General features: G+C 40.6%; 1 protein-coding gene across 3 annotated transcripts in view; it reads right to left on the bottom strand.

The window, feature by feature from the left end:
- Positions 1-486: 486 nt before the first annotated feature.
- The window catches only part of LOC137625347 (monocarboxylate transporter 10-like), a 192,200-nt gene continuing 172,461 nt past the window's right edge, over positions 487-20,225 (bottom strand). For 2 of the 3 annotated variants that reach the window (XM_068356194.1, XM_068356193.1), the window contains one exon: positions 487-1,191. Coding sequence is in view for 2 of the 3 variants with exons in the window: in XM_068356193.1 (XP_068212294.1) it covers positions 1,070-1,191 (122 nt within the window). In the remaining variant the exon portion in view is untranslated. Of the gene's footprint in view, positions 1,192-2,045; positions 2,073-15,000; positions 15,028-20,225 lie in introns of all 3 variants that reach the window. The other variant, XM_068356192.1, reaches the window with a different exon arrangement.

Raw genomic sequence — 20,225 nt, 5'->3', positions numbered from 1 at the left:
AGAAATTCAAATACAAACTATGTCTAAAGTCTGTTTTACAGATATGAAAAATTAGTTAATTTTCTATATATACTTTTCCTCACCTTTGTAAAACCTGATAAAAACAAAACAGAAGCTGGAAGTCAACAGAAAATCACCATGAAAACAAAAATCAATTTCACAGCAGCCTGAATCGAGCACGTTTGTCTTTGCGGTTGCAAGTGTCACTGATACACGATCAAAACGAATTTGAAAAATATCTTTAAAGATAATGGTCCTTTTCAAGGTGTTGCTAAATATTAAAAACCGGAATAACATATTTCGAGTCCTGAAGCTGTCTTCTGATCAGTTATTCCTTATGAGAGAAATATCTTTTTGCGCAAATAAAACATGAACAGAATATTAAACTGAAAACGAGATTAAAAGCCCAAAGCAGCTTAATAAGAAAGGTATATCCTTAAGCTGCCAAAAGGTTTAGATACTTCTGAATCTACTTTTCTTATATACATATATATATAGTCAATGTCAGAAAGATGAATAAAAAAGAAACGTAATTTTCTCGCAAAAACGTAAATATTCAATCTTCCAAACAAGGAAGTATTCTATGATCAATTCAGATTCCTCAGTCAAGATATAATGTTTCATGGGATTTTTTTCAACACTGGCAGCCTAATGGGTCATTCTTTGTAAAAATGAAGCGGATACTCCTACGTGCTATGTATTATTCAAGTTGTTTGTAGTTATGGGAAGTAGATTAAGGATTCTAAAAGTACCTATGTCTTAACAACTCTACAAACTGCGGACCAAGTTTTACTTGATTTTTTAAAGTTTCCTTTATGCATTGTAGAATTTTATTAAAATGGAATAGTCCCTAAGATGCAGAATATATATATATATACAGTTTAGAAAGTATATAAAATGACCAAGCTTATGGCAATCCTGGCTTTCTTCCAACAAAGAGTAACCCACTATTCTTACTTGAATATACTTTTGGTATATTTAGAAGTTTAAGGCATAATAAATAGCTATGTATTTATATTAAAACTGTGATTGCAGTGAGAAAATATTTAGCCTAAATGGTCAAGTATTTCTATACACAACTCTCTCTCTGAAGTGTTGCTAATCTTCTGACGTCGACTTTGACGGCGTCATCTGAACCGCAGGCCGACAGGGGACGAGGCTCCTTCACGTCTCCGTTGCTGATGCGGTAATCTGAAAGACCAAACTGTAATTAAAGAAACTCGAGAGAGCAAAATGTGCGGATGTGCAGTGCTGTGGTGTTATTTGTAAGGACGTGATTCAGATGTCAAAAATTCCATTATGATTCTCACATGTGACAAAGTGATGATGGCTGGTATTTTTGTGGACCAGGTGCAACATGGATTAATGATTGATGATGCACTTTCAACACAAAGAACTACTGATTTTTCATTAAAGTCATCCAACCACAGAAATATCTACTGTATATACAACATTATGTTAATTGTAAAAATATTGCTTTTCAGATATTTTCTGTCAGAAAAAGTTTGTTACAAATTTCTCAGCTATTAAAAATTCAAGAGGGTGAAGACTTTCCAAGATACTATACAGCACTCCAGGTAAAGGAAAATAAAAAAATAATCTGGAGTAAAGTAATTTATATAATGGTATTTTCTATATTTAAAAATGAAGTATTTACCATGCTATTCCACCAGAAAACTTTATCATTAATATTTACAATGGGGTTATATGATAACTTCCCACAAGCATTTCAACAGACGTAACATCCCATATTCAAATACTGTACTGACAAATTCAAATTTTATAGTGATTCCCCAATGCTTTCCTTAATAGGACTGTCAAGTTCAGTTACCAAAAGCCAAAGTAAGAAATATCACATGACGTACGGAACAGGTATCGCTCAAATACAGTTTACGGTATGTACAGGGTCACATTGTCAGCATTGAATAATGTTTGTGGAGAAGTAGTGTACTCGTAGGATACAATCGGGACGTGTCTGAAGGTAATTTCTATGCATTGTCTAAAAACGAAAAACATTGCTAACCACTTTTGATGATTCTGCTCACCTTTTGGCTGAGACGACATTTTAAATCCTTTTTAGCAAATGAAAAGAAAGTTCACAATCATAAGACAAAAGCATATAAAATACAAGAGAGGTTTAAACATAAAATAATAAGAACTGAAATCTTAATTTTCCAGATCTTGACAAAGAAATAATTTCTCTAATATTACCTTTCCTTTCTGATGATCTGACTGTTATTGTTCTTTTAGCAAAGTAGAGAAAAGAGAAGATTGTTTTCAATGTAACTCCCAATAAAGTGTTTATTATTATATTTTCTTTAATCTATTCATTACTTCATTTATTTTCAATATGGTGTGGCTTTCCTTGCTGAGGCCCTGAACATGTAGCATTATATACTTTTGAAACTAAGGTTGCAGCCTGTTAAGTAGCAATAATAATAATAAAAAAAACATTGCGATTGACAGGTATTTTACTTTCTATTTGTTTAGATTTTTTTAATAAATTATCCATGTATTTATTATCTGCTCATTTTCTTTGTATGTAGTTGATTTCCTATAGATACTTCCCATCTCTTAATACTAGTTTCATTTTTTATGCATTTGGTTTTCTTAAGGCCTTTATTATTAGTGAAAATTCAGTTTTCCCTTGTATTCTTATTGCCATTTCCAAGATTCTTACGGAGCCATAAGTCCTATGGTGACTTGATTATTGGGAAAGCATACCTACAAAACTGCCCACTGGTCACTGCCACTTTATCAATCCTGTCTTCAGAAGGCCAAACATATTCCATTCTAGTGTCAGTGACTGTTCCATAATAAACATTTTTGTCAACTAGTATGGTAGACGTGTAGCTGTGCCGTCTCAACATAGGTTACTCTTGGTCACTCACAGTGACAGGACAACATTTAACTGAATTCATGATAACAAACAAAGACCTGTTGCATGCAGGGCAAGTATCGCTTAACTATTTGCAGTCTTTTGACTAACAGTTTTTGCTGAGGAAGGCAGGGTTCATTGCATCCCATTTCTTATAAAAACTCTTTGAAAATACTTCAAGAGATACTTAACAAGCTTTCGTTACCCAAAACTCACAGGAAAAATCATGAGAAGTCACTTTGAAAACTTACAAGTCTGCCTTAAAACAGTAACAAAGACTTAATCAGGTTTGCTTGCATGAAAGCAAGCTCTTACACTTATAGATTTCATCCTCATATGTGGAATGAGTAATATACAAGCTAATTCATAAGTACAGCACTTGATTAAGTAAAATGTCCTCTAAGAACTATTGAGAACTAACAAGGTCAATGCTAGAGGTGTCTAAATGAAAGTTGTCTTTGTTAGGTCTATAAAATAATTCAGTCATTCGATACTTTAAGTCATTTTTGCTTTCCGTGGACTGATTAAATCCATTGAGGATTTAAAGCACTAGAAGAGTTGAAAGACCCAGGCCTACATAGCTGAGGACTATGAAGAAGATGATGAATGGAGAAGTATTGATTTAAAACCTCATGATAGAGAAGACTGGCGAAATCTAACTGAGGCCATAAACGAGATGATGATGATGATACTCCAAGTAAAAATTCTTATTCTACAGGAATAGTAACATCAAAGCTCTTTTTTACACATATCACTAAGACAACGAATGAAAGACAGCAGAAGGTGTGATGAATATTTATCATGGGCCAATAAAGATCTTGCCTTGTGCAATCAACATTTCATAAACACATAAAATTGAAAACTGTTTTTTTATTCGTAATGGATAATACGCTTTGCCCAAAATAGTTTTACAATTATGTATTACTGTATTTGTCACTAGCTTTTTGATGATAGGACTCATTAGCTAATTTTTACAGAACATGATGATTCTTATAGATAAACCAAGAAGGAAATTTAACCAAAAAGAATATGAAAAAAAATCTTTAAAAATTTACTGTCAAAATAAAATCTATTCCTACACATATTCAAACCTTTATTTCTTTGAAATAGAGATATGTCTTTAGGGGATCTCCCAAAGGGAGTCCAGTTATTATTGGTTGTCCAAACCACAACTCCTCAATGACATCCAGTTATTATTGGTTGTCCAAACCACAACTCCTCAATGACATCCAGTTATTATTGGTTGTCCAAACCACAACTCCTCAATGACATCCAGTTATTATTGGTTGTCCAAACCACAACTCCTCAATGACATCGAGGAGGAATGGTTAGAAAGTTGTAGTACAGGAAGTTCACTCTTTCCCTCATCTATCAACGTTTTCTCCTCTTCCTTGAGAAGAAAACGAATGAGATAGTAACAAGGGAAGGCCTTAAGCTTAAAAGCTCTTTGGGAATCTTAGCAATTGTTCTTCTACTTCGGGATGGAGTGGAAGTACGGATAGCAAGGTTGGTAGCGGCGCGGATTTCTATTGCAGAGGTCCCGAGTTCGGTCCCTGCCAGGGACGCGAATACCGTGAGACCTTCTACCAGGGGGTACTCCCAGGGTGGCGCCTGGGGGGGAGGTTAGAAGGGACTAGAGATAGTCCCTGCTGACTAAAGGTCGCCCGAGGAGAACGATGTAAATTGTCTCAGTGGAGACCTAAAACCCGCAACTTTAACTTTAAGTACTCATCCGCTAACCGGTATACCTTCAGGGTCTGTTTTCTAGTGGAATGTGAGCCAGTGTTACAGTTAGCAATGTTGCACTGGGTTCAGGTGAGCACATCTACATGGACAGAAAATCAGCATCATACTATAAACTATGGGAGAGAGGGGCATATAAAGCCACCTTTTTCCGTCCTATCATGATTTACTGTACTGTAGAGGGATTATTTCTTATTTGTTTCTACAATAAATGCAAATTGCTCTTTACTATAGATATAAGTTTTTCAGCATGGCTGCAATTTACCCTAGATTAGATGGGGGGGGGGGGGCTACCCACTCCGTTCATACACTTGCTGAGTGTATTACGTCCCTTTTAGTTTGGCTTGGCAGAATGAAGACGTGCTGTCTCACTCTCCCGTTAACTCTTAATAAAAAATCTTTAATGCCTGTAAACTAAACTTCTTTTTCTCTTGCAAGTGAGTCTGGTTTGCTGAAGATTGCGATAATGCAGGTTTTTTTTCTAGCATAGCGAGCGGGCAGGCGGGCTTCCCCTTCCTGTCATTTGTCACAAGATCGAGGTTAAAGGTTTAGACCATTTTTGCTAGTGATATTCCCAGATAATTAACCTTTAGGTCTCCAGAATTCTAACTCCTGGCGCGAATATCCTTAAAATTTTTCTTTAGGATATCGCATAATATCAGGGGACGTATATCTTGATATAACACATGACAATCGTCACCCAGAATACTGTAGCGTTTTCGTTTCGAGGGCCAAAGTGGCAAAAATAGAAGGGGAGCCGTTATCAAGGTTACCCTTCCTCCCGTACTACTACGAGTATCTAGATAGCGCTGTATCCAAGATAGTGCTTATTCCTATTTTCGTAGCAAATTCGCACGGTGGTTTTCCGTTGCTCTAACATTTGTGTTCGATTATCCGAGGAGTAATCATGCAATCTCCAACTTCTTCTGCCTCTGGAAAATTGAGTACAGTATTTATTCTTTACAGTGCATAATTTTTAGCTCCTGCTTCACGGTGAAATTAGATTAATTTTAAGTGTTCGGAGCTTAGCCGATCACCGGAGGCGCCATGGGTGCTGTCGTTCATAAAGCATGTGTTACTTAGTTAGCTGAACGACACTCCCAGTTGTAATAGCATGAATAATTAAGAAGCTATTCAATTAAGATTATACTAGGAAGTTACATATTATGTTGATTATATTCATTAGAGTTTCGGCGATTTAGGTAACCGAACCTCGCCCTGCGCTAGGCTTCCTAGCCTACACGCTTCAGTTTACTTTCATACATAATATAGAACGACATTCCTAGTTGTAGTACCATTAATAAATTATGAAGCTATTTAGGCGCAATTATACTTGTAAAGATATACATAATTTTGCATATATTTCCTCTTCATTATTTTGATTGTACAGTATACGTTAGAGTTTCGGCGATTTAGGTAACCGAAATCTCGCCTTGCGCTAGGCTACCTAGCCTATGCGCTTTAGTATACTTTCATACATGTTCCCAGTTTACCCTCGTGTATCGTTTTATCAATTCATGCGGAGATAGATATCTCCTAGAATTATTATATAACTCGATACTCGTCTCTTGTGGAGAATTAAGGGTAATCCCTCCTTCCCTCTGAGTGCCGCCATAGGCGACAACCCTATCTTGGTCCTGCCATAGAGTAGACATTCCGGCTTGACTAGGCTAGTGTTTTCTGTCTTTTACCCTTGCCAGCGGATAGCCGGCTTTGGTTTTTTCGACAGAACCTCAGAGTATTCACTCTTTTGCCGGCAGCCAAGCAGCAGGGTGAGTAGTCGCTCCCCTGCCGGCTTTCAGCTGCCGGCATAGGAGGCTATGCCTCCCTAGGTCGCACTTTAAAGTGGTTGTATGATGCCGCCACCTTCTCCCCTGCAGTCTAGAAGACTAGTCCTGTTTCAGCAGACCCTAGGCTGAAGAATAGATATTCTTCTGCCGCCTAGGATGGTGCCGATACTGAAACAAAGTTTCTCCTCTGTTGGGAGGTGGCGACAATTCTGCCGCCTCCTCCAAACACTGTTTCGGCAGACCCTAAACCGAAGAATAGATGTTCTTCTGATGCCTAGCATGGCGCCGATACTGAAACAGAGTTTCTCCCTTGTGTGGTAGTGGGGGCAACCTTGCCGCCTTCTTCCACACATAATACAGGACCCTTTCCCTGCCCCTCTCTGTCCTTTAGCGATGGCCTAGCCGTCGCAACCCTGTGGCCGTCGTCCCACAATCTCACCGCTTGCCGGGTAGGTTGTGGTGCCGGCCGGCCTCCTACATAAGCAGCTGTATTGTCACTCAGTCTTCCCTTATGGACGCAAGGCTCAGGGAAAGGTTGTGCCGGCTGTGACGGCTGCCGGTGGGAGACCCCTTTCTGTCAAGTGATCTTCAGTCCTCTCTTAGACTGCCATCCACATCCCCGGAGCCGGCAGTGACCGACAACGGGTTTTGTGGTTGGATGGAAGCCTGAATGATACATTCTCCCCTTCCATTTGGACCCTCATTCTGGAGGAAGGCAGTAAGATTAAGTACTGTACTTACACCCTTATTTATTGTTAACAAACATTTAATAAGGTAGCCCTTCACTCCATGCTTCCTCTCTCTTTGTCAGCTAGTGCCGCCGGGTACTAACCCAGCTGGCGAGAGGCCGGCTGGATCGTGCCGCCAGGTGCTAGCCTAGCCGGCAACATGCCAGCTGAACTACAGTATATGATTATACAGTAGCCAGTATATTTGCAGTATAGATCTTACTGCAGACAAAAAACTATAGTATATATTATACAGTAGTTATTTTCCAACATAACCTGTGTATCCTTGCACAGTCTGTTGTTGAGACCAATCATATATTGAAAGAAAAGATTTCTCTCAATACACTGATAACTAATCAGTTAGCAATTTACCCCACAATATTAAAGACATTAAGAAGGGTCAGTGTTAAGATACACTTATCTACCCCTAGGGGTTAAAACCCTTCTCTTGGGTTTCCTGAATAGGAAGACTCTATGGCTTTAATTTTGGGGGAGGTCGCAGCAATTGGCTAGACAGGAAACACAAGTATGTGTCTTTTCTAGTTCTTTTCTAGCTTGACTATCCTAAGCTATAATGGTTAAAATATTAATAGTAATATTTTACATATTTGTTTATCAGGTGAGATAAACTACCACATACTCATTTAAATTTCCTCTCTTTACAGGAGGACCTAGTGAAGTGCGAAGTCATCTTCTGCAATGTCAGGAGTAAGGACTTCTGCGGCCACAAAGAGTGCAGGGTTCATGCCCCCTGCACTACCACTAAAGGAACTCTACGGTACTGGGACCCCCAAGGCTGCAACATATGCCGGGCCTTGGTTACCAAAGCTTTTGATGACCCCAAGTCAGCGGAGTCAAGGGATGCAGCACGAGAAAAGCTGCGTAGATGGGTCCATGGGTTCCAGAAGAACTCGACGGGCCCGTACCTTCCTAACGAAAGGATGCGCAACTTGCTGTTCCCTAACGGGGTATGGAAGCTGTCATATCCCAAACACGACCTGAGATACCATGCGTCCATATTGCCGTCGAAATGGAAGTCAGTGACGCATTACAAGGCATGGACATCCATCAAGAGGAGAGGATGTCTGAAGTGTCCTCGGACACTGAGAAGGATCTTCTCAAGGAAGGTCACGAGGAGTCTACATTGACTCCTGAAGATGATGAAGTTGATTCGGAGTTCCTTCCGTCGGTGCCGGCCCTGGAGCCGTTACCCTCAATATCTTCCGCCCCTCCATCAGATGACATGAGACAGGCACTTGCCAATCTTACGGTGCTGATGGAGAGCATTCGCAAACAAGGCGAAGAAAGGGAAGCGAAACTTGAAAGACAAATCATTCGACTCTCCGCTTCCCGTGGGTCTCACAAGAGACTCAGAGTTCAAGACCTCCCGCCCTGCTCCGGAACTAATCCCTGGGGATATGCGGAGTACATGCCGATCACCAACAGTAAGCTCTTTATTTCGGAGAAGTTGGGAGCCGTCCCTATTGATGACATTCAGTTCTGGCCAAGCTTCAATGCTTACCCAGACTGCTTCATTCGTCTGAAGCTGGAACCAGCGTTGAAGGAAGCGACGGAACCCAAGGAGGTCATAGTATTCGACCATGACAAGGCACAGACTCTTTTGTCAAGCAGCCTGAAGCAGGTGGGCTACACTAATTCCAAGGTGTCTGCCCTCAGCAAGAAACATCCTACCTTCCTTGCTCCAGCTTCAATAGCCTTCCCCTTTACAGTACATTGAAAGCCCTTAAAGCTGTTGTCAAGGTAATAGAGGCAGGCAAACCTTGTCCTACACTGGATGAGTGTAGACCTTTGTCGTTAGCCCTGCCCATGGAGGATAAGGATTGGAAGGAAGTCCACCTTACCTTCTTGCTTGGGAAGTTGGAGGCAGATATCGCTGGACGTCAGTTCAACGAGAATCTCCCAAAGCTGTCAGACTTTCTCTTGCATAGGGAGCAAGAAACGAAAGAAAAACTAGCGGCATCTCTATCCCTACAGAATTGTTTGGAGATGACCGCAGGCCTAAAGAGCACCCCAGATATGAACATGGTCATGGCCAAGATGCACATGGCCACCTTGGTAAAGAAGTACGGCTTTATTAAAGCCAGAAGGGCATGTAGAGAGTTCGTGTTTGCTTCAGCTGTTGTAAAAGACGAACCCAGGAAGCTGATAGCTTCCAATATCTGGGGTAAAGACCTCTTCCCAAATGAAGCGGTCAAGGAGGTAGTTGACAAGGCCGCCATTGAGAATAGAAACCTTCTCTAGAAGTGGGGCATGTCATCTAAAAGGAAGTCTTCTCCAGATGAGGGTCCCCAGCCTGAGAAGAAGACTAAGAGACCTAGATTACCCTCTCGGTCTGCCAAACAACAACATCCCACAGTCACCATGACCGCGGTGCCCCAAGTGGTTGCTCAACCGTAAACCACTTACCAGATGGTACCTCAATAGCTGGTTGCCCAGTCACCAGGATTTAACCCTACGTTTAAGAGGCAGACCACTACCTTTTGTCCCAAAGGTAGAGGCTCTAGACGGGGCTCCTCAAAACACCCCTCACGAGGCATGGGGGGTAAGGGAGGATGCGGTCAGGGAGGTAAATCCTCTGGAAAACAGACGCAATGAGATGCTTCAGGTAGGAGGGAGGCTCCAACAATTTCAGGATCGTTGGACCTTCGATCCTTGGGCCCACAGCCTAATCAAGAACGGACTTGGATGGAGCTGGAGCAAGGCTCCACCATCATTTCCACAATTCTTCCAACACTCCACCCCCTTACTGGAAGAATATACCCTAGAACTATTGAGCAAATGGGTAATAAGGAGGGCAAAGTCCATCAAATTCCAGGGAAGGCTGTTTTGTGTTCCCAAGAAGGATTCAGACGAACTCAGTGTCATTCTGGACTTGTCGCCACTCAAAAATTTTATCGAGAACAACAAGTTCAGGATGTTAGCCCTTCAACACATAAGGACCCTGTTACCAAAAGGGGCATACACAGTCTCGATAGATCTGGCAGATGCTTACTGGCATATTCCAGTCATCCGCCCCCTCTCCTACGATTTACGCTACAGAAGAGGAAGTACATCTTCAGAGCCATGCCCTTTGGATTAAACATAGCCCCAAGGATTTTCACAAAACTTGCAGACGCAGTCGTTCAACAACTACGCCTAGGAGGCATTCAGGTAGCAGCGTACCTGGACGACTGGCTGGTGTGGGGAGCATCCAGGACGGCTTGTCCGCAAGCATCCAAAAAAGTGATCCAGTTCCTGGAACATCTGGGATTCAAGATCAACATCAAGTCTCTAATTTCTCCAGCTCAAGAGTTTCAATGGCTGGGAATCTATTGGAATTTGAAGTCATACCGTCTCTATATTCCCCCATGGAAGAGGAGAGAGATTGCAGGATCTGTCAAGAGACTACTGAAATCCGACAGGATCTCAAGACGCCAACAGGAAAGAGTACTGGGCTCTCTCCAGTTTGCAGCAGTGACAGACCCAGTGCTAAAAGCACAACTAAAAGATGCGTCAGGAGTCTGGAGAAGATACGCATTAAACGCTCGAAGAGATCAAAGGAGACCAATACGATCACTTCTCAAGCCATGGTCGAAGGCCAAGAACCTAAAGAGGACTGTGCCCGTGCAACCACCTCCACCATTGGTGACCATCTACACGGATGCCTCAACGGAAGGATGGGGAGGTCACTCCCATCAACGGAAAGTCCAAGGGACCTGGTCTTCTCTATTCAAGACCTTTCACATCAACATTTTGGAGCCCATGGCAGTCCTTTTGACGTTGAAGAAACCTCCCCCTCGCAGATCAGCCCACATCAGGCTGCTCCTGGACAGCGAAGTGATAATAAGATGTCTGAACCATCAAGGCTCGAGATCGCCCCAGATCAACCAAGTGATATTGGCCATCTTCCGCCTCACAGAAAAGAAGAGATGGCATTTGTCAGCAATTCACCTTCAAGGGTTCCGCAATGTGACAGCGGACGCTCTATCCAGGCTCAAGCCGATAGAGTCAGAATGGTCCCTAGGCGCAGACTCATTCTCCTTCATCTTGCATCAAGTCCCGGAACTGCAGATCAACCTCTTCGCGACGAGCGACAACAAGAAACTACCTCGATATGTAGCCCCGTACGAGGACCCTCTAGCGGAGGCGACGGACGCCATGTCCCTCGATTGGAACAGATGGAACCGGATTTACCTGTTCCCTCCGACCAATCTCCTAATGAAGGTCGTCAACAGGCTGAGATCCTTTCGGGGAACGGCAGCTCTAGTGGCTCCTAAGTGGCCAAAGAGCAACTGGTTCCCTCTGGTAATGGAACTGAAGCTGAGGCTGGTCCCTCTTCCGGACCCAGCACTATCTTAACAAGTTCAGAAGTCGACTGTCTTCGTTTCATCACAGAGAACCCAAAACCTTCATCTCATGATTTTCTCTCCTTAGCGGTAAAGAAAAGATTTGGGATTTCAAAAGGCAGTATAGACTTCTTAGAAGAATACAAGTCTAAGTCAACTAGGAGACAATATAAATCGTCTTGGAAAAAGTGGGTTGCTTTCGTCAAAGCAAAAAGACCTAAATAAATCTCAATGGACTTTTGTCTGTCCTTCTTTATCCACCTACACAGACAAGGTCTGGCAGCCAACACAATAACTACGTGGAAGTCGGCTCTGACTAGACCTCTGCTATACGCCTTCCAAGTAGACCTATCGAATGAAATCTTTAACAAGATCCCTAAGGCATGTGCTAGACTCAGGCCTGCAGCCCCTCCGAAGCCCATTTCATGGTCCCTGGACAAGGTCCTACACTATGCTGCAACAGTGAACAATGAAGATTGCTCCCTTAAGGATCTGACTCAAAAAGTAATTTTCCTGTTCGCTATAGCCTCGGGGGCTAAAGTTAGTGAAATAGTGGCCTTATCCAGAGATGAGGGCCATATTCAGTTCACAGAAGTGGGAGAACTGAATCTTTTTCCTGATCCAACCTTTCTCGCTAAGAACGAGCTACCCACTAAGAGATGGGGTCCCTGGAGAATCTGCCCTCTGAAGGAAGATGTCTCGCTGTGTCCAGTGGAATGTCTAAAGGTCTATCTTCGAAGAACTTCAGACTTCAGGGGAGGACAGCTCTTTAAAGGAGAAACTTCAGGATCAAATTTATCCCTAAAACAACTGAGGGAGAAGCTCACCTACTTCATTTGCAGAGCGGATCCTGACAGTTCACCCGCAGGTCATGATCCAAGGAATATGGCTTCATCATTGAACTTTTTTCAGTATATGGACTTTGAGCGTCTTCGCTCATACATTGGATGGAAGTCATTCAGAGTCTTTTATAAACATTATGCAAAACAGGTGCATGAGCTGAAGCATTTTGTGGTGGCATCAGGTAGTATGTTAAAACCTGTCATCTAGTACTGCGATGAACAGTGAATTGATTGGGACTATCAATTAGGGTGGAAAGGTGTTGACACCTTCCAGTGCAATACTTGTTAAGTGAGTGTTCAAATTATTTCAGGTGGAGAAATAAATAGATAACACCCGTGCCGTGTGTACTTTACACAGTGTTGATAATATCCAATGTTACAGAAAACTATACTAGAAAATTTCATTAAATTTTCAAATTCAAGTGTGGCACTAATCATTTTTTCCCTTTCAGATGGAAACAAATTTTTTCTGTATTATGTTGACTAGGTATATTTCTCATTACATATATTAACATATTACACGTTACTTTATGTTTGGTCATTTATTGTTAATAAATGTATATCAATGTGTAATTGGGTCTTATTTCGCCCTACACTTGATAAAATAAAGTATAGGCCGGAGTTTTTCTAACCTAAGTAAAACTGCATAATATTGTATGTCTGGACAATATATATAGCTGATACTTTTGCTCCAACACAAGATACAAACAGTGAGACTTCTGTATATCTAGTTGATGCTATGTTCCGAAACATTATACAAACCATGAGACTCTTGTATACTGTATCTATCTGATGCTATGTTCCAGCATAAATATACAAAAAGTGAGACTCTTGTATATCTAGGTGATGTTATATTACAACACAATACAAATACAAAATGTGAGACTCTTGTATATATAGTTGATGCTATGTTCCTTCATACATTATATGCAAACCTTGAGACCCCTTTCCTACTGTTTAGTATGACTTCCCTGCAGGAGGCAGGAAGCACTAACATTGTCTATGATTAGTAGTAATGACGTATAACGGTAACGTCACATGTCTCAATGGTCTGGATGACCATAGGAAAACTTGTCCCAAGTTGAGGTACCTATAAAATCCACAGACACAGTACTTTCTAGTAATTCTCTGGTAAACTTCCATCAGGACGACATGGCTTGAGCCCATCTATTTTTGGGTGAGATAGCCATGTCGTCCTGATGGATACGCCCTCCTTTTCTATAGAAAAGGCCTTGGCAGGATCCCTCCCGAAATTACTATATCTGTAGCACCATGCTCAATGCTACAAGGAATAAGCGCAATCTTGGATACAGCGCCATCTAAATACTCGTAGTAGTACGGGAGGAAGGGTAACCTTGATAACGGCTCCCCTTCTATTTTGCCACTTGCCCCCTCGAAACAAAAATGCTATTCGGGGTGAAGATTGCTATGTGTCGTATCAAGATATACGTCCCCTGATATTATGCGATATCCTTAAGAGAAATTTTAAGGATATTCGCGCCAGGAGTTAGAATTCTGGAGACCTAAAGGTTAATTCTCTGGGAATATCACTGTAGCCAAATATCCCTTAGAAAGCTACCAATAGGAACCTTCCATCAGGACGACATGGCTTGAGCCCAAAAATAGATTTTTCGCTTCACTCAAAATCCGTTTTTATTGCATGAGTCAGTGGTACATATCACTTGACTTGCAAAAAAATAAACGTACATGAAATTGCCAAATCAATCTTCCACGTATACAAACCATACGCATGACAACCAAATTTTTGGTTTGCTAAATCAGCACTATATTTTACCTTTTGCGGCAAAGGGAGAAGCTAACAAAATACCCAAATATACCCCTGGGCAGGAAAAGAAAATGGAAAAGAAGAAATGGAGAAAATAATGGGGTTCTCAGCTGGAAAGAAGCAAGTGCTCTTTGACCTGTTAAGTATTCTCAAAAACTTGAGTCTGAGATTAAAAGGTTTGTTACTGCGTTATACCTTTTTGCTAAGTACCACCCTCTGGAAGGGAGCCTTGCAACAAAAAAAAAACTGCCCTCTGTAAAGAGCTCTAGCAGAAACTATAAACTAAGTACTGTACAAGCACAGTACAGCATTGTACTGTAATGGAATTAGCCTGAAAAAAAGGACTAAAACTATCAAGAAATGTTCCGCTTCAGGATAATGTTACAAATGTTTTTTATCAAGCATTGGCTTGTTTTACTGCCAATATGTCTTTTGGATGTTTAAAATTGACATCCAATGGACGATTAAGCAGAATTTGTTGAATTAATTGTTGCTGATAAAGTAATAACTGCAATTATGGGATTACAACAGAGCAGTTACATGGCTAAATGAAAATAGAATAAGTCTTGGACAGAGAAAAGGTACGTGCTTCACGAGAACAATAATAGGCAAGCTTCCATTACTAGTAAGTACCCACTCAATGGCTTTTTCTTTAAACTACAGTAGAGGCATACTGGTAATACCTCAATTCAGAATTTATTACAACTTTTAGTAACTCATATTCAACCCACAAGAAGCTAAAGCTGTCAATACTATTTCGAATAAAAGTTCTACTCTATACAACATCTAAAAAATCTCTTGAAAACATTCATATTAACAGATCCACAATACCTTAAGCCTAAAAATAATTACATCCACAAACTCAACATGGCATACAAATAGCTTACCCCTACGAGACTTCTTTGGTTTGCCAGCTGTGGGTTAAGGTAAAGACATTTGATTATCCAGAAAATAAAAGCAAAACGAGAAAGTTTTTACAGTGCACATGTACCTTCCATTTAATCATGTTAGAAATTAATATAGGTTACATCCTAATGAAAGGGGAACCCTGTCTTTATCAATGCTTCTGGTAAACAATATCTGCTAATGCAAATAAACTACAGCCAACAAAACGCTCGAGACAATATGTCTATGATGGAAAACTGACAAATCTCAGAGAATAAGTGAAAGCAGAATGATTAAAGCTCTTTTGTAAATATTTTGAAGAAAAAAACAATAAGCTGTTTTACAAAACTGAGCAACAGAATTTTGTAAATGTAAATAAATTGTATGTCACCCAACTAGCCTAGTAATACTGATGCCTCCCACCAGCCATATATTTCACCAAAATCGGGAAATAATTTCTTGTATTCTACAACTCCTGCTGCTTCCTCCGATGCCTTAGATGACTGTGGAGGTAGCAGCAGTAGGGGATTCAGCATTATGAAGCTTCATCTGTGGTGGATAATGTGGGAGGCTGGGCTGTGGCACCCTAGCAGTACCAGCTGAACTCGGTTGAGTCCCTTGTTAGGCTGGGAGGAACGTAGAGAGTAGAGGTCCCCTTTTTTGTTTTTGTTTCATTTGTTGATGTCGGCTACCCCCCAAAATTGGGGGAAGTGCATTGGTATATGTATGTATGTATGTATTCTACAACTTATTCAGCAACTACCAAATTAATATAACAATTTCACAGGTAGAGGTATCATAGATAATCTATTACTAAAATAACAGTTTTCGAGGGAATAATTTGAGAACTGTAAAGTACTGTATTACTGAATGGATATGAAAACCGAGTAAAGAAAAGTCGGCAGGAAATCCAATGGTCAAATTAGGGATAAACAAATATACAGGTATATGTTTTACATCAGGAGTAAAGAAATATATATGCTTTACAAACATATTGCAAGAACAAAGGTTGACAAGCACAAATAAGGGATTTTGACGAAGGAAAAATCTATTTCTGGGGAGAGACCTGTGAAAAGAGTCCTTCTTATATATCTTTTATGATAAAACCTTCCAATTATACCACAGAAAGATAAAAGCATGGAATGCTGAGGTTACAACCCTCGCGCGAGCACCTTTTGGGTGTCGTGTATAAAGCAAAGGCGCGTGAAATCCACTATTCACAGGTTGTCTTCCATTTAGTTAATTCCTTCGTCAAAGGGATGGGCCGATACAAAGGCCCTAGCCAACCACCAGCGCCACACCAACAAATAAAGAGAATCTTAATAATATTTCTGATTTCTATACACGCATGATGTTCATATTGCTTCTCCAGAGGCCAGGTTTAATCGACACTCAAACTTGCAAATTTAGATTTTTCTCATTTTTAACCCTTTTACCCCCAGGCTCTTTGGAAATTTCCAACCCTTAACCCCCAGGGGGTTATTTTTTTCCCAGCACATTTTGCAGTATATTTTTTTTAAATTGCTCTAACAGCCTTAATTTTTGTCATAGAGAGGTCATGTTGGTCTCATTCTCTTGGAAAATGCCTGAATATTCTCAAAAAATTATCATAATTATGCAAAAAACATTTAAATAGCAGTTTTTTGCAAGGACGTACCAGTACGTCCATGGGGGTAAAGGGATGGGTTTTGTGAAACGTACCAGTACGTCCTTTGGGGGGTAAAAGGGGTTAAAAGCCCTTAACAATGGAATAGAACCCTCGTGTGGCTAGAGCGAGAGGCCCAGGTTGATGCCGCTGTTAATCTAGTCTTCAGTTTCGGCGTCAACATTAACCCCTTCCTCTTGATGAGTCAGGAGGGAGAAAAATGGGCATGTATATGGAAATCAGGGGAGTTTAGAAATAAGAAATTTTTATTAGTAAAAGCCTTTTTATTTCTATGAATCTCCCCACATGTTCATATTGATGACTCAACACTTTGTTGGAGGTGGGGTGCAATTGAAAGAAAGAGGGGGATAATCTTAAGTACAAGTAATTCAATGAGGTTAAGGGTTACCTGGTCTAAGTTACATGTCTACATGTTTAAAAGACTTTGATAAACTGTTTAAAATATGGGATTCCAGATTGTTTACTAAACAAAAATACAGTACAGTTACTGTAAAGTAGATTGGCTTGTTGAGATGTTTCACACACATCTTCTTGGTACACCATTAAAGTTCTGCTATAAACTTGCTAAAGATAGATTTCTATAAAAAATTCATTGAGTATCTGCACTCCTAATATCATGTACCTTGACTCAGTGAAACTGTGATCGTAGAGTGGAGAGAGAACACTTCTTAATGGATTGGCAACCGGGAGAGAAGTGAAGCTTGCATCACAGCAGCAGAGTGGCCAAGTAACCTATTACGGTTACAACTAGACTCTTTTTTTTTTTTTTACTTTTTATTATCTGGTTGTAGAAAATTGACTTTAGGAGTAACCATTTTAAAGACCCATAAGTTTGTATATGTGCAGGAATAACCTATTTTAGGGAGGTACTCTAGAGTTCCCAAGGGCTTTCCTGCTATACGCTAGAACAGTAAATACAATGGTATCTAAAGAGACCCATAGTTAGGATCAGGAGTGGTTTCAATAGAAGTGAAATTTTAGACAATTTTTTGCCTCATAAAAGATCTCTCGAATTACTACCTTAACCCTTTTACCCCCAGGCTATTTGGAAATTTCCAGCCCTAAACCCCCAGGGGGTTATTTTTTTCCCAGCACATTTTAGTGTATATTTTTTTAAATTGCTCTAACAGCCTTAATTTTTGTCATAGAGAGGTCAGGTTGGTCTCATTCTCTTGGAAAATGCCTGAATTGCCTAAAAGAAATTATCAAAAATATGAAAAAAATAATTTTTATAGCATATTTTTGCAAGGACGTACCGGTACGTCCATGGAGGTAAAGGGATGGCTTTTGCGAAACGTACCAGTATGTCCTTTGGGGGTAAAAGGGTTAAGTAAAGGTCTATCCACTTTCCTCGTCACATGAGGCTCAGAAACATCAATTCAAAATTGAATCCTTGTCCTGATTGCGCAGGATACGTTAAGGACGTAAACTACTGGAATGGACCTACGTTTTCCCTTGTGGGTCAGTCATCTAAGAAAAAGGCTTTGGCTTCCCTGAGGATGAAGTACAGCATAGGATAGGCACAGAGCCGAGAGCCAGGATACTTCCGAGACTCATCAGCATGCTTGTCAAGTCATCAAGGTTTCCCTTTGCCATCTGGCATTATGCTGCTAGGTCAAGTTTGTGAGTTTAGACCTTTATCAAAGCTTTCATCTTGCCTTAATAATATAGCTCCCCAAGTACTTAGTTCCTCATTTGTGGAACATCAAATGATGTCATCAGGTATGATAGACTACTTCAAGTAAATATCCTATTAAGGTAAATGATTAGGATTTTCTAAATCCTAGGGGCCATCTTTCAACCCTCAGCGAAGAAGAAGAAACTTAGCTGGTCATCCCTTTGTACTGCAGTAATGTTTTTTTTGTGGATAATGGTACATAATTCTGAAGTATTATATTCTTTCAATATAAATTTTGTATTTCATACAAGTATGAACAACACATGACATATAACCCTTGTCTAAGAGCAACCTTCAACCATATTACATTCTAATCTAAAGGAAAAACTAGCCCCCTCTCTGTTTATTACCATGAAAAGGTTTTAAAAAATGGGGGTTAAGATGAAGGGAAACCTTATTTTTAGGAGGTGCTATGGGGTCCCAAGGGCTTTCCTGCTATAGGCTAGAACAGTGAACCCAGTACAACTAAAAATACCAAAGAAATATCATCATTCCTGTCCTAGGGTCAGTGTTTCAATGTGCAAAGCACAGACTCAGTGTGTATATGGGAAACCCCCAGGTTCAAGCTCGATTGAATCCATTATAGCATTACCGATGCAGAAATTTGTCTGACAATCGATGAAACGTCATCACATGCTTTATTATTTGGTATAATACTCATATGTCCCCTTTCCCTACGTAAGTTTAGGAAGAAGGATGAGTCTTGAGTCCCACACAGCACCTACCAAAAACATGTTTAGTTGTAAAATATCTTCCTTTTCTTTTTCTTTTGTTTATTCTCCTATTCACACCAACTGTCCTTCTATCATCTCTTAAAGAACCCACAAATCTCCTCTTAGGACTTCCTCTCCCCTTTCCACATGGTGGCTCTGTGCTTAGTATCCTCCTCCCAACATAGGATACTAGTTCTTCTTCCATTCTCTTTACGTGCCCGAATCTATGTCATTACCCCTTCTTTGGGGTCAGGGTGCTGTGTGGTCTGCAAGGACTAATACCAGAGACACACTCATGTACCATAACTGAAACTTCATTTACAGTAAAGCAAACACCCATGTGTGTATGGATGAGAAGAAAAACTAACAAGTCACATGAGAAAATCCCTGAGGAAAGAGCTAGATGGCTGTCACATTGTCTCTGGAAAGGGAACAAGTTGATGGGTTCCCTCTTCTACTCTATTTCCCCTAGTAGGTGACTCAAACTAGCCGAGTACCACACATGCATGCTGGACTGCTAGGATCTGTTTCAGATAGTAACTTGTAAACACCCTATGCCCTAACCAACCCGTAAATCTGTGCATGTCACTAAATCACATGTTACCAAAAAATTGTTGATGAGAGAGGTTATTTGAATACAGATAGCCTCTGAAGAAAGGGTCTTGTTTGTTGCTTATTTTGAAACAGACTAGCAAAGTCCATGTGGTAACCACGTGGCGATGAACACAAAGGGGGTTGCACTGAGAATTGAGGAGCAGCGTGTGATAACACGATGCGACCAGAAAACTTACTGAAGAATACGACCCGGCTAACGTGTGGCCTACCTAGGGCATTGCCCTCGGGGCACGTTTTCCCCCACGAGACCTACCGCTATAGAAAATGGGAGTAGGGTAAACTACAAAAAACTCTGGTCATTTGAGAGGAGGTTCCAGTAACTCTTAAGAAAGTGTTTCGAGGTAAGCCTCTGTGTCGGAACAAATGTGAATCTCTGAAGATATGATTACAGGGTAGACACTGCACTGAGGTTACCATCCACAGACTGTAAAGTTGTAGCATAAAGAGACCCAGAGTTAGGATAAGGAGACAGGCTGCAGTAATGGTGATAAAGTTATGTTCATTACATAATACAGTACTGCAAGGTCACCGAGTCATGCTCTCAAAGCTAATGCT

The sequence above is a fragment of the Palaemon carinicauda genome, chromosome 32 (assembly GCF_036898095.1).
Source record: "Palaemon carinicauda isolate YSFRI2023 chromosome 32, ASM3689809v2, whole genome shotgun sequence".
Taxonomy (NCBI): Eukaryota; Metazoa; Arthropoda; class Malacostraca; order Decapoda; family Palaemonidae; genus Palaemon; species Palaemon carinicauda.
Note: the sequence above shows the minus strand (reverse complement) of the source record. Positions and strands in the feature narration are given on the sequence as shown.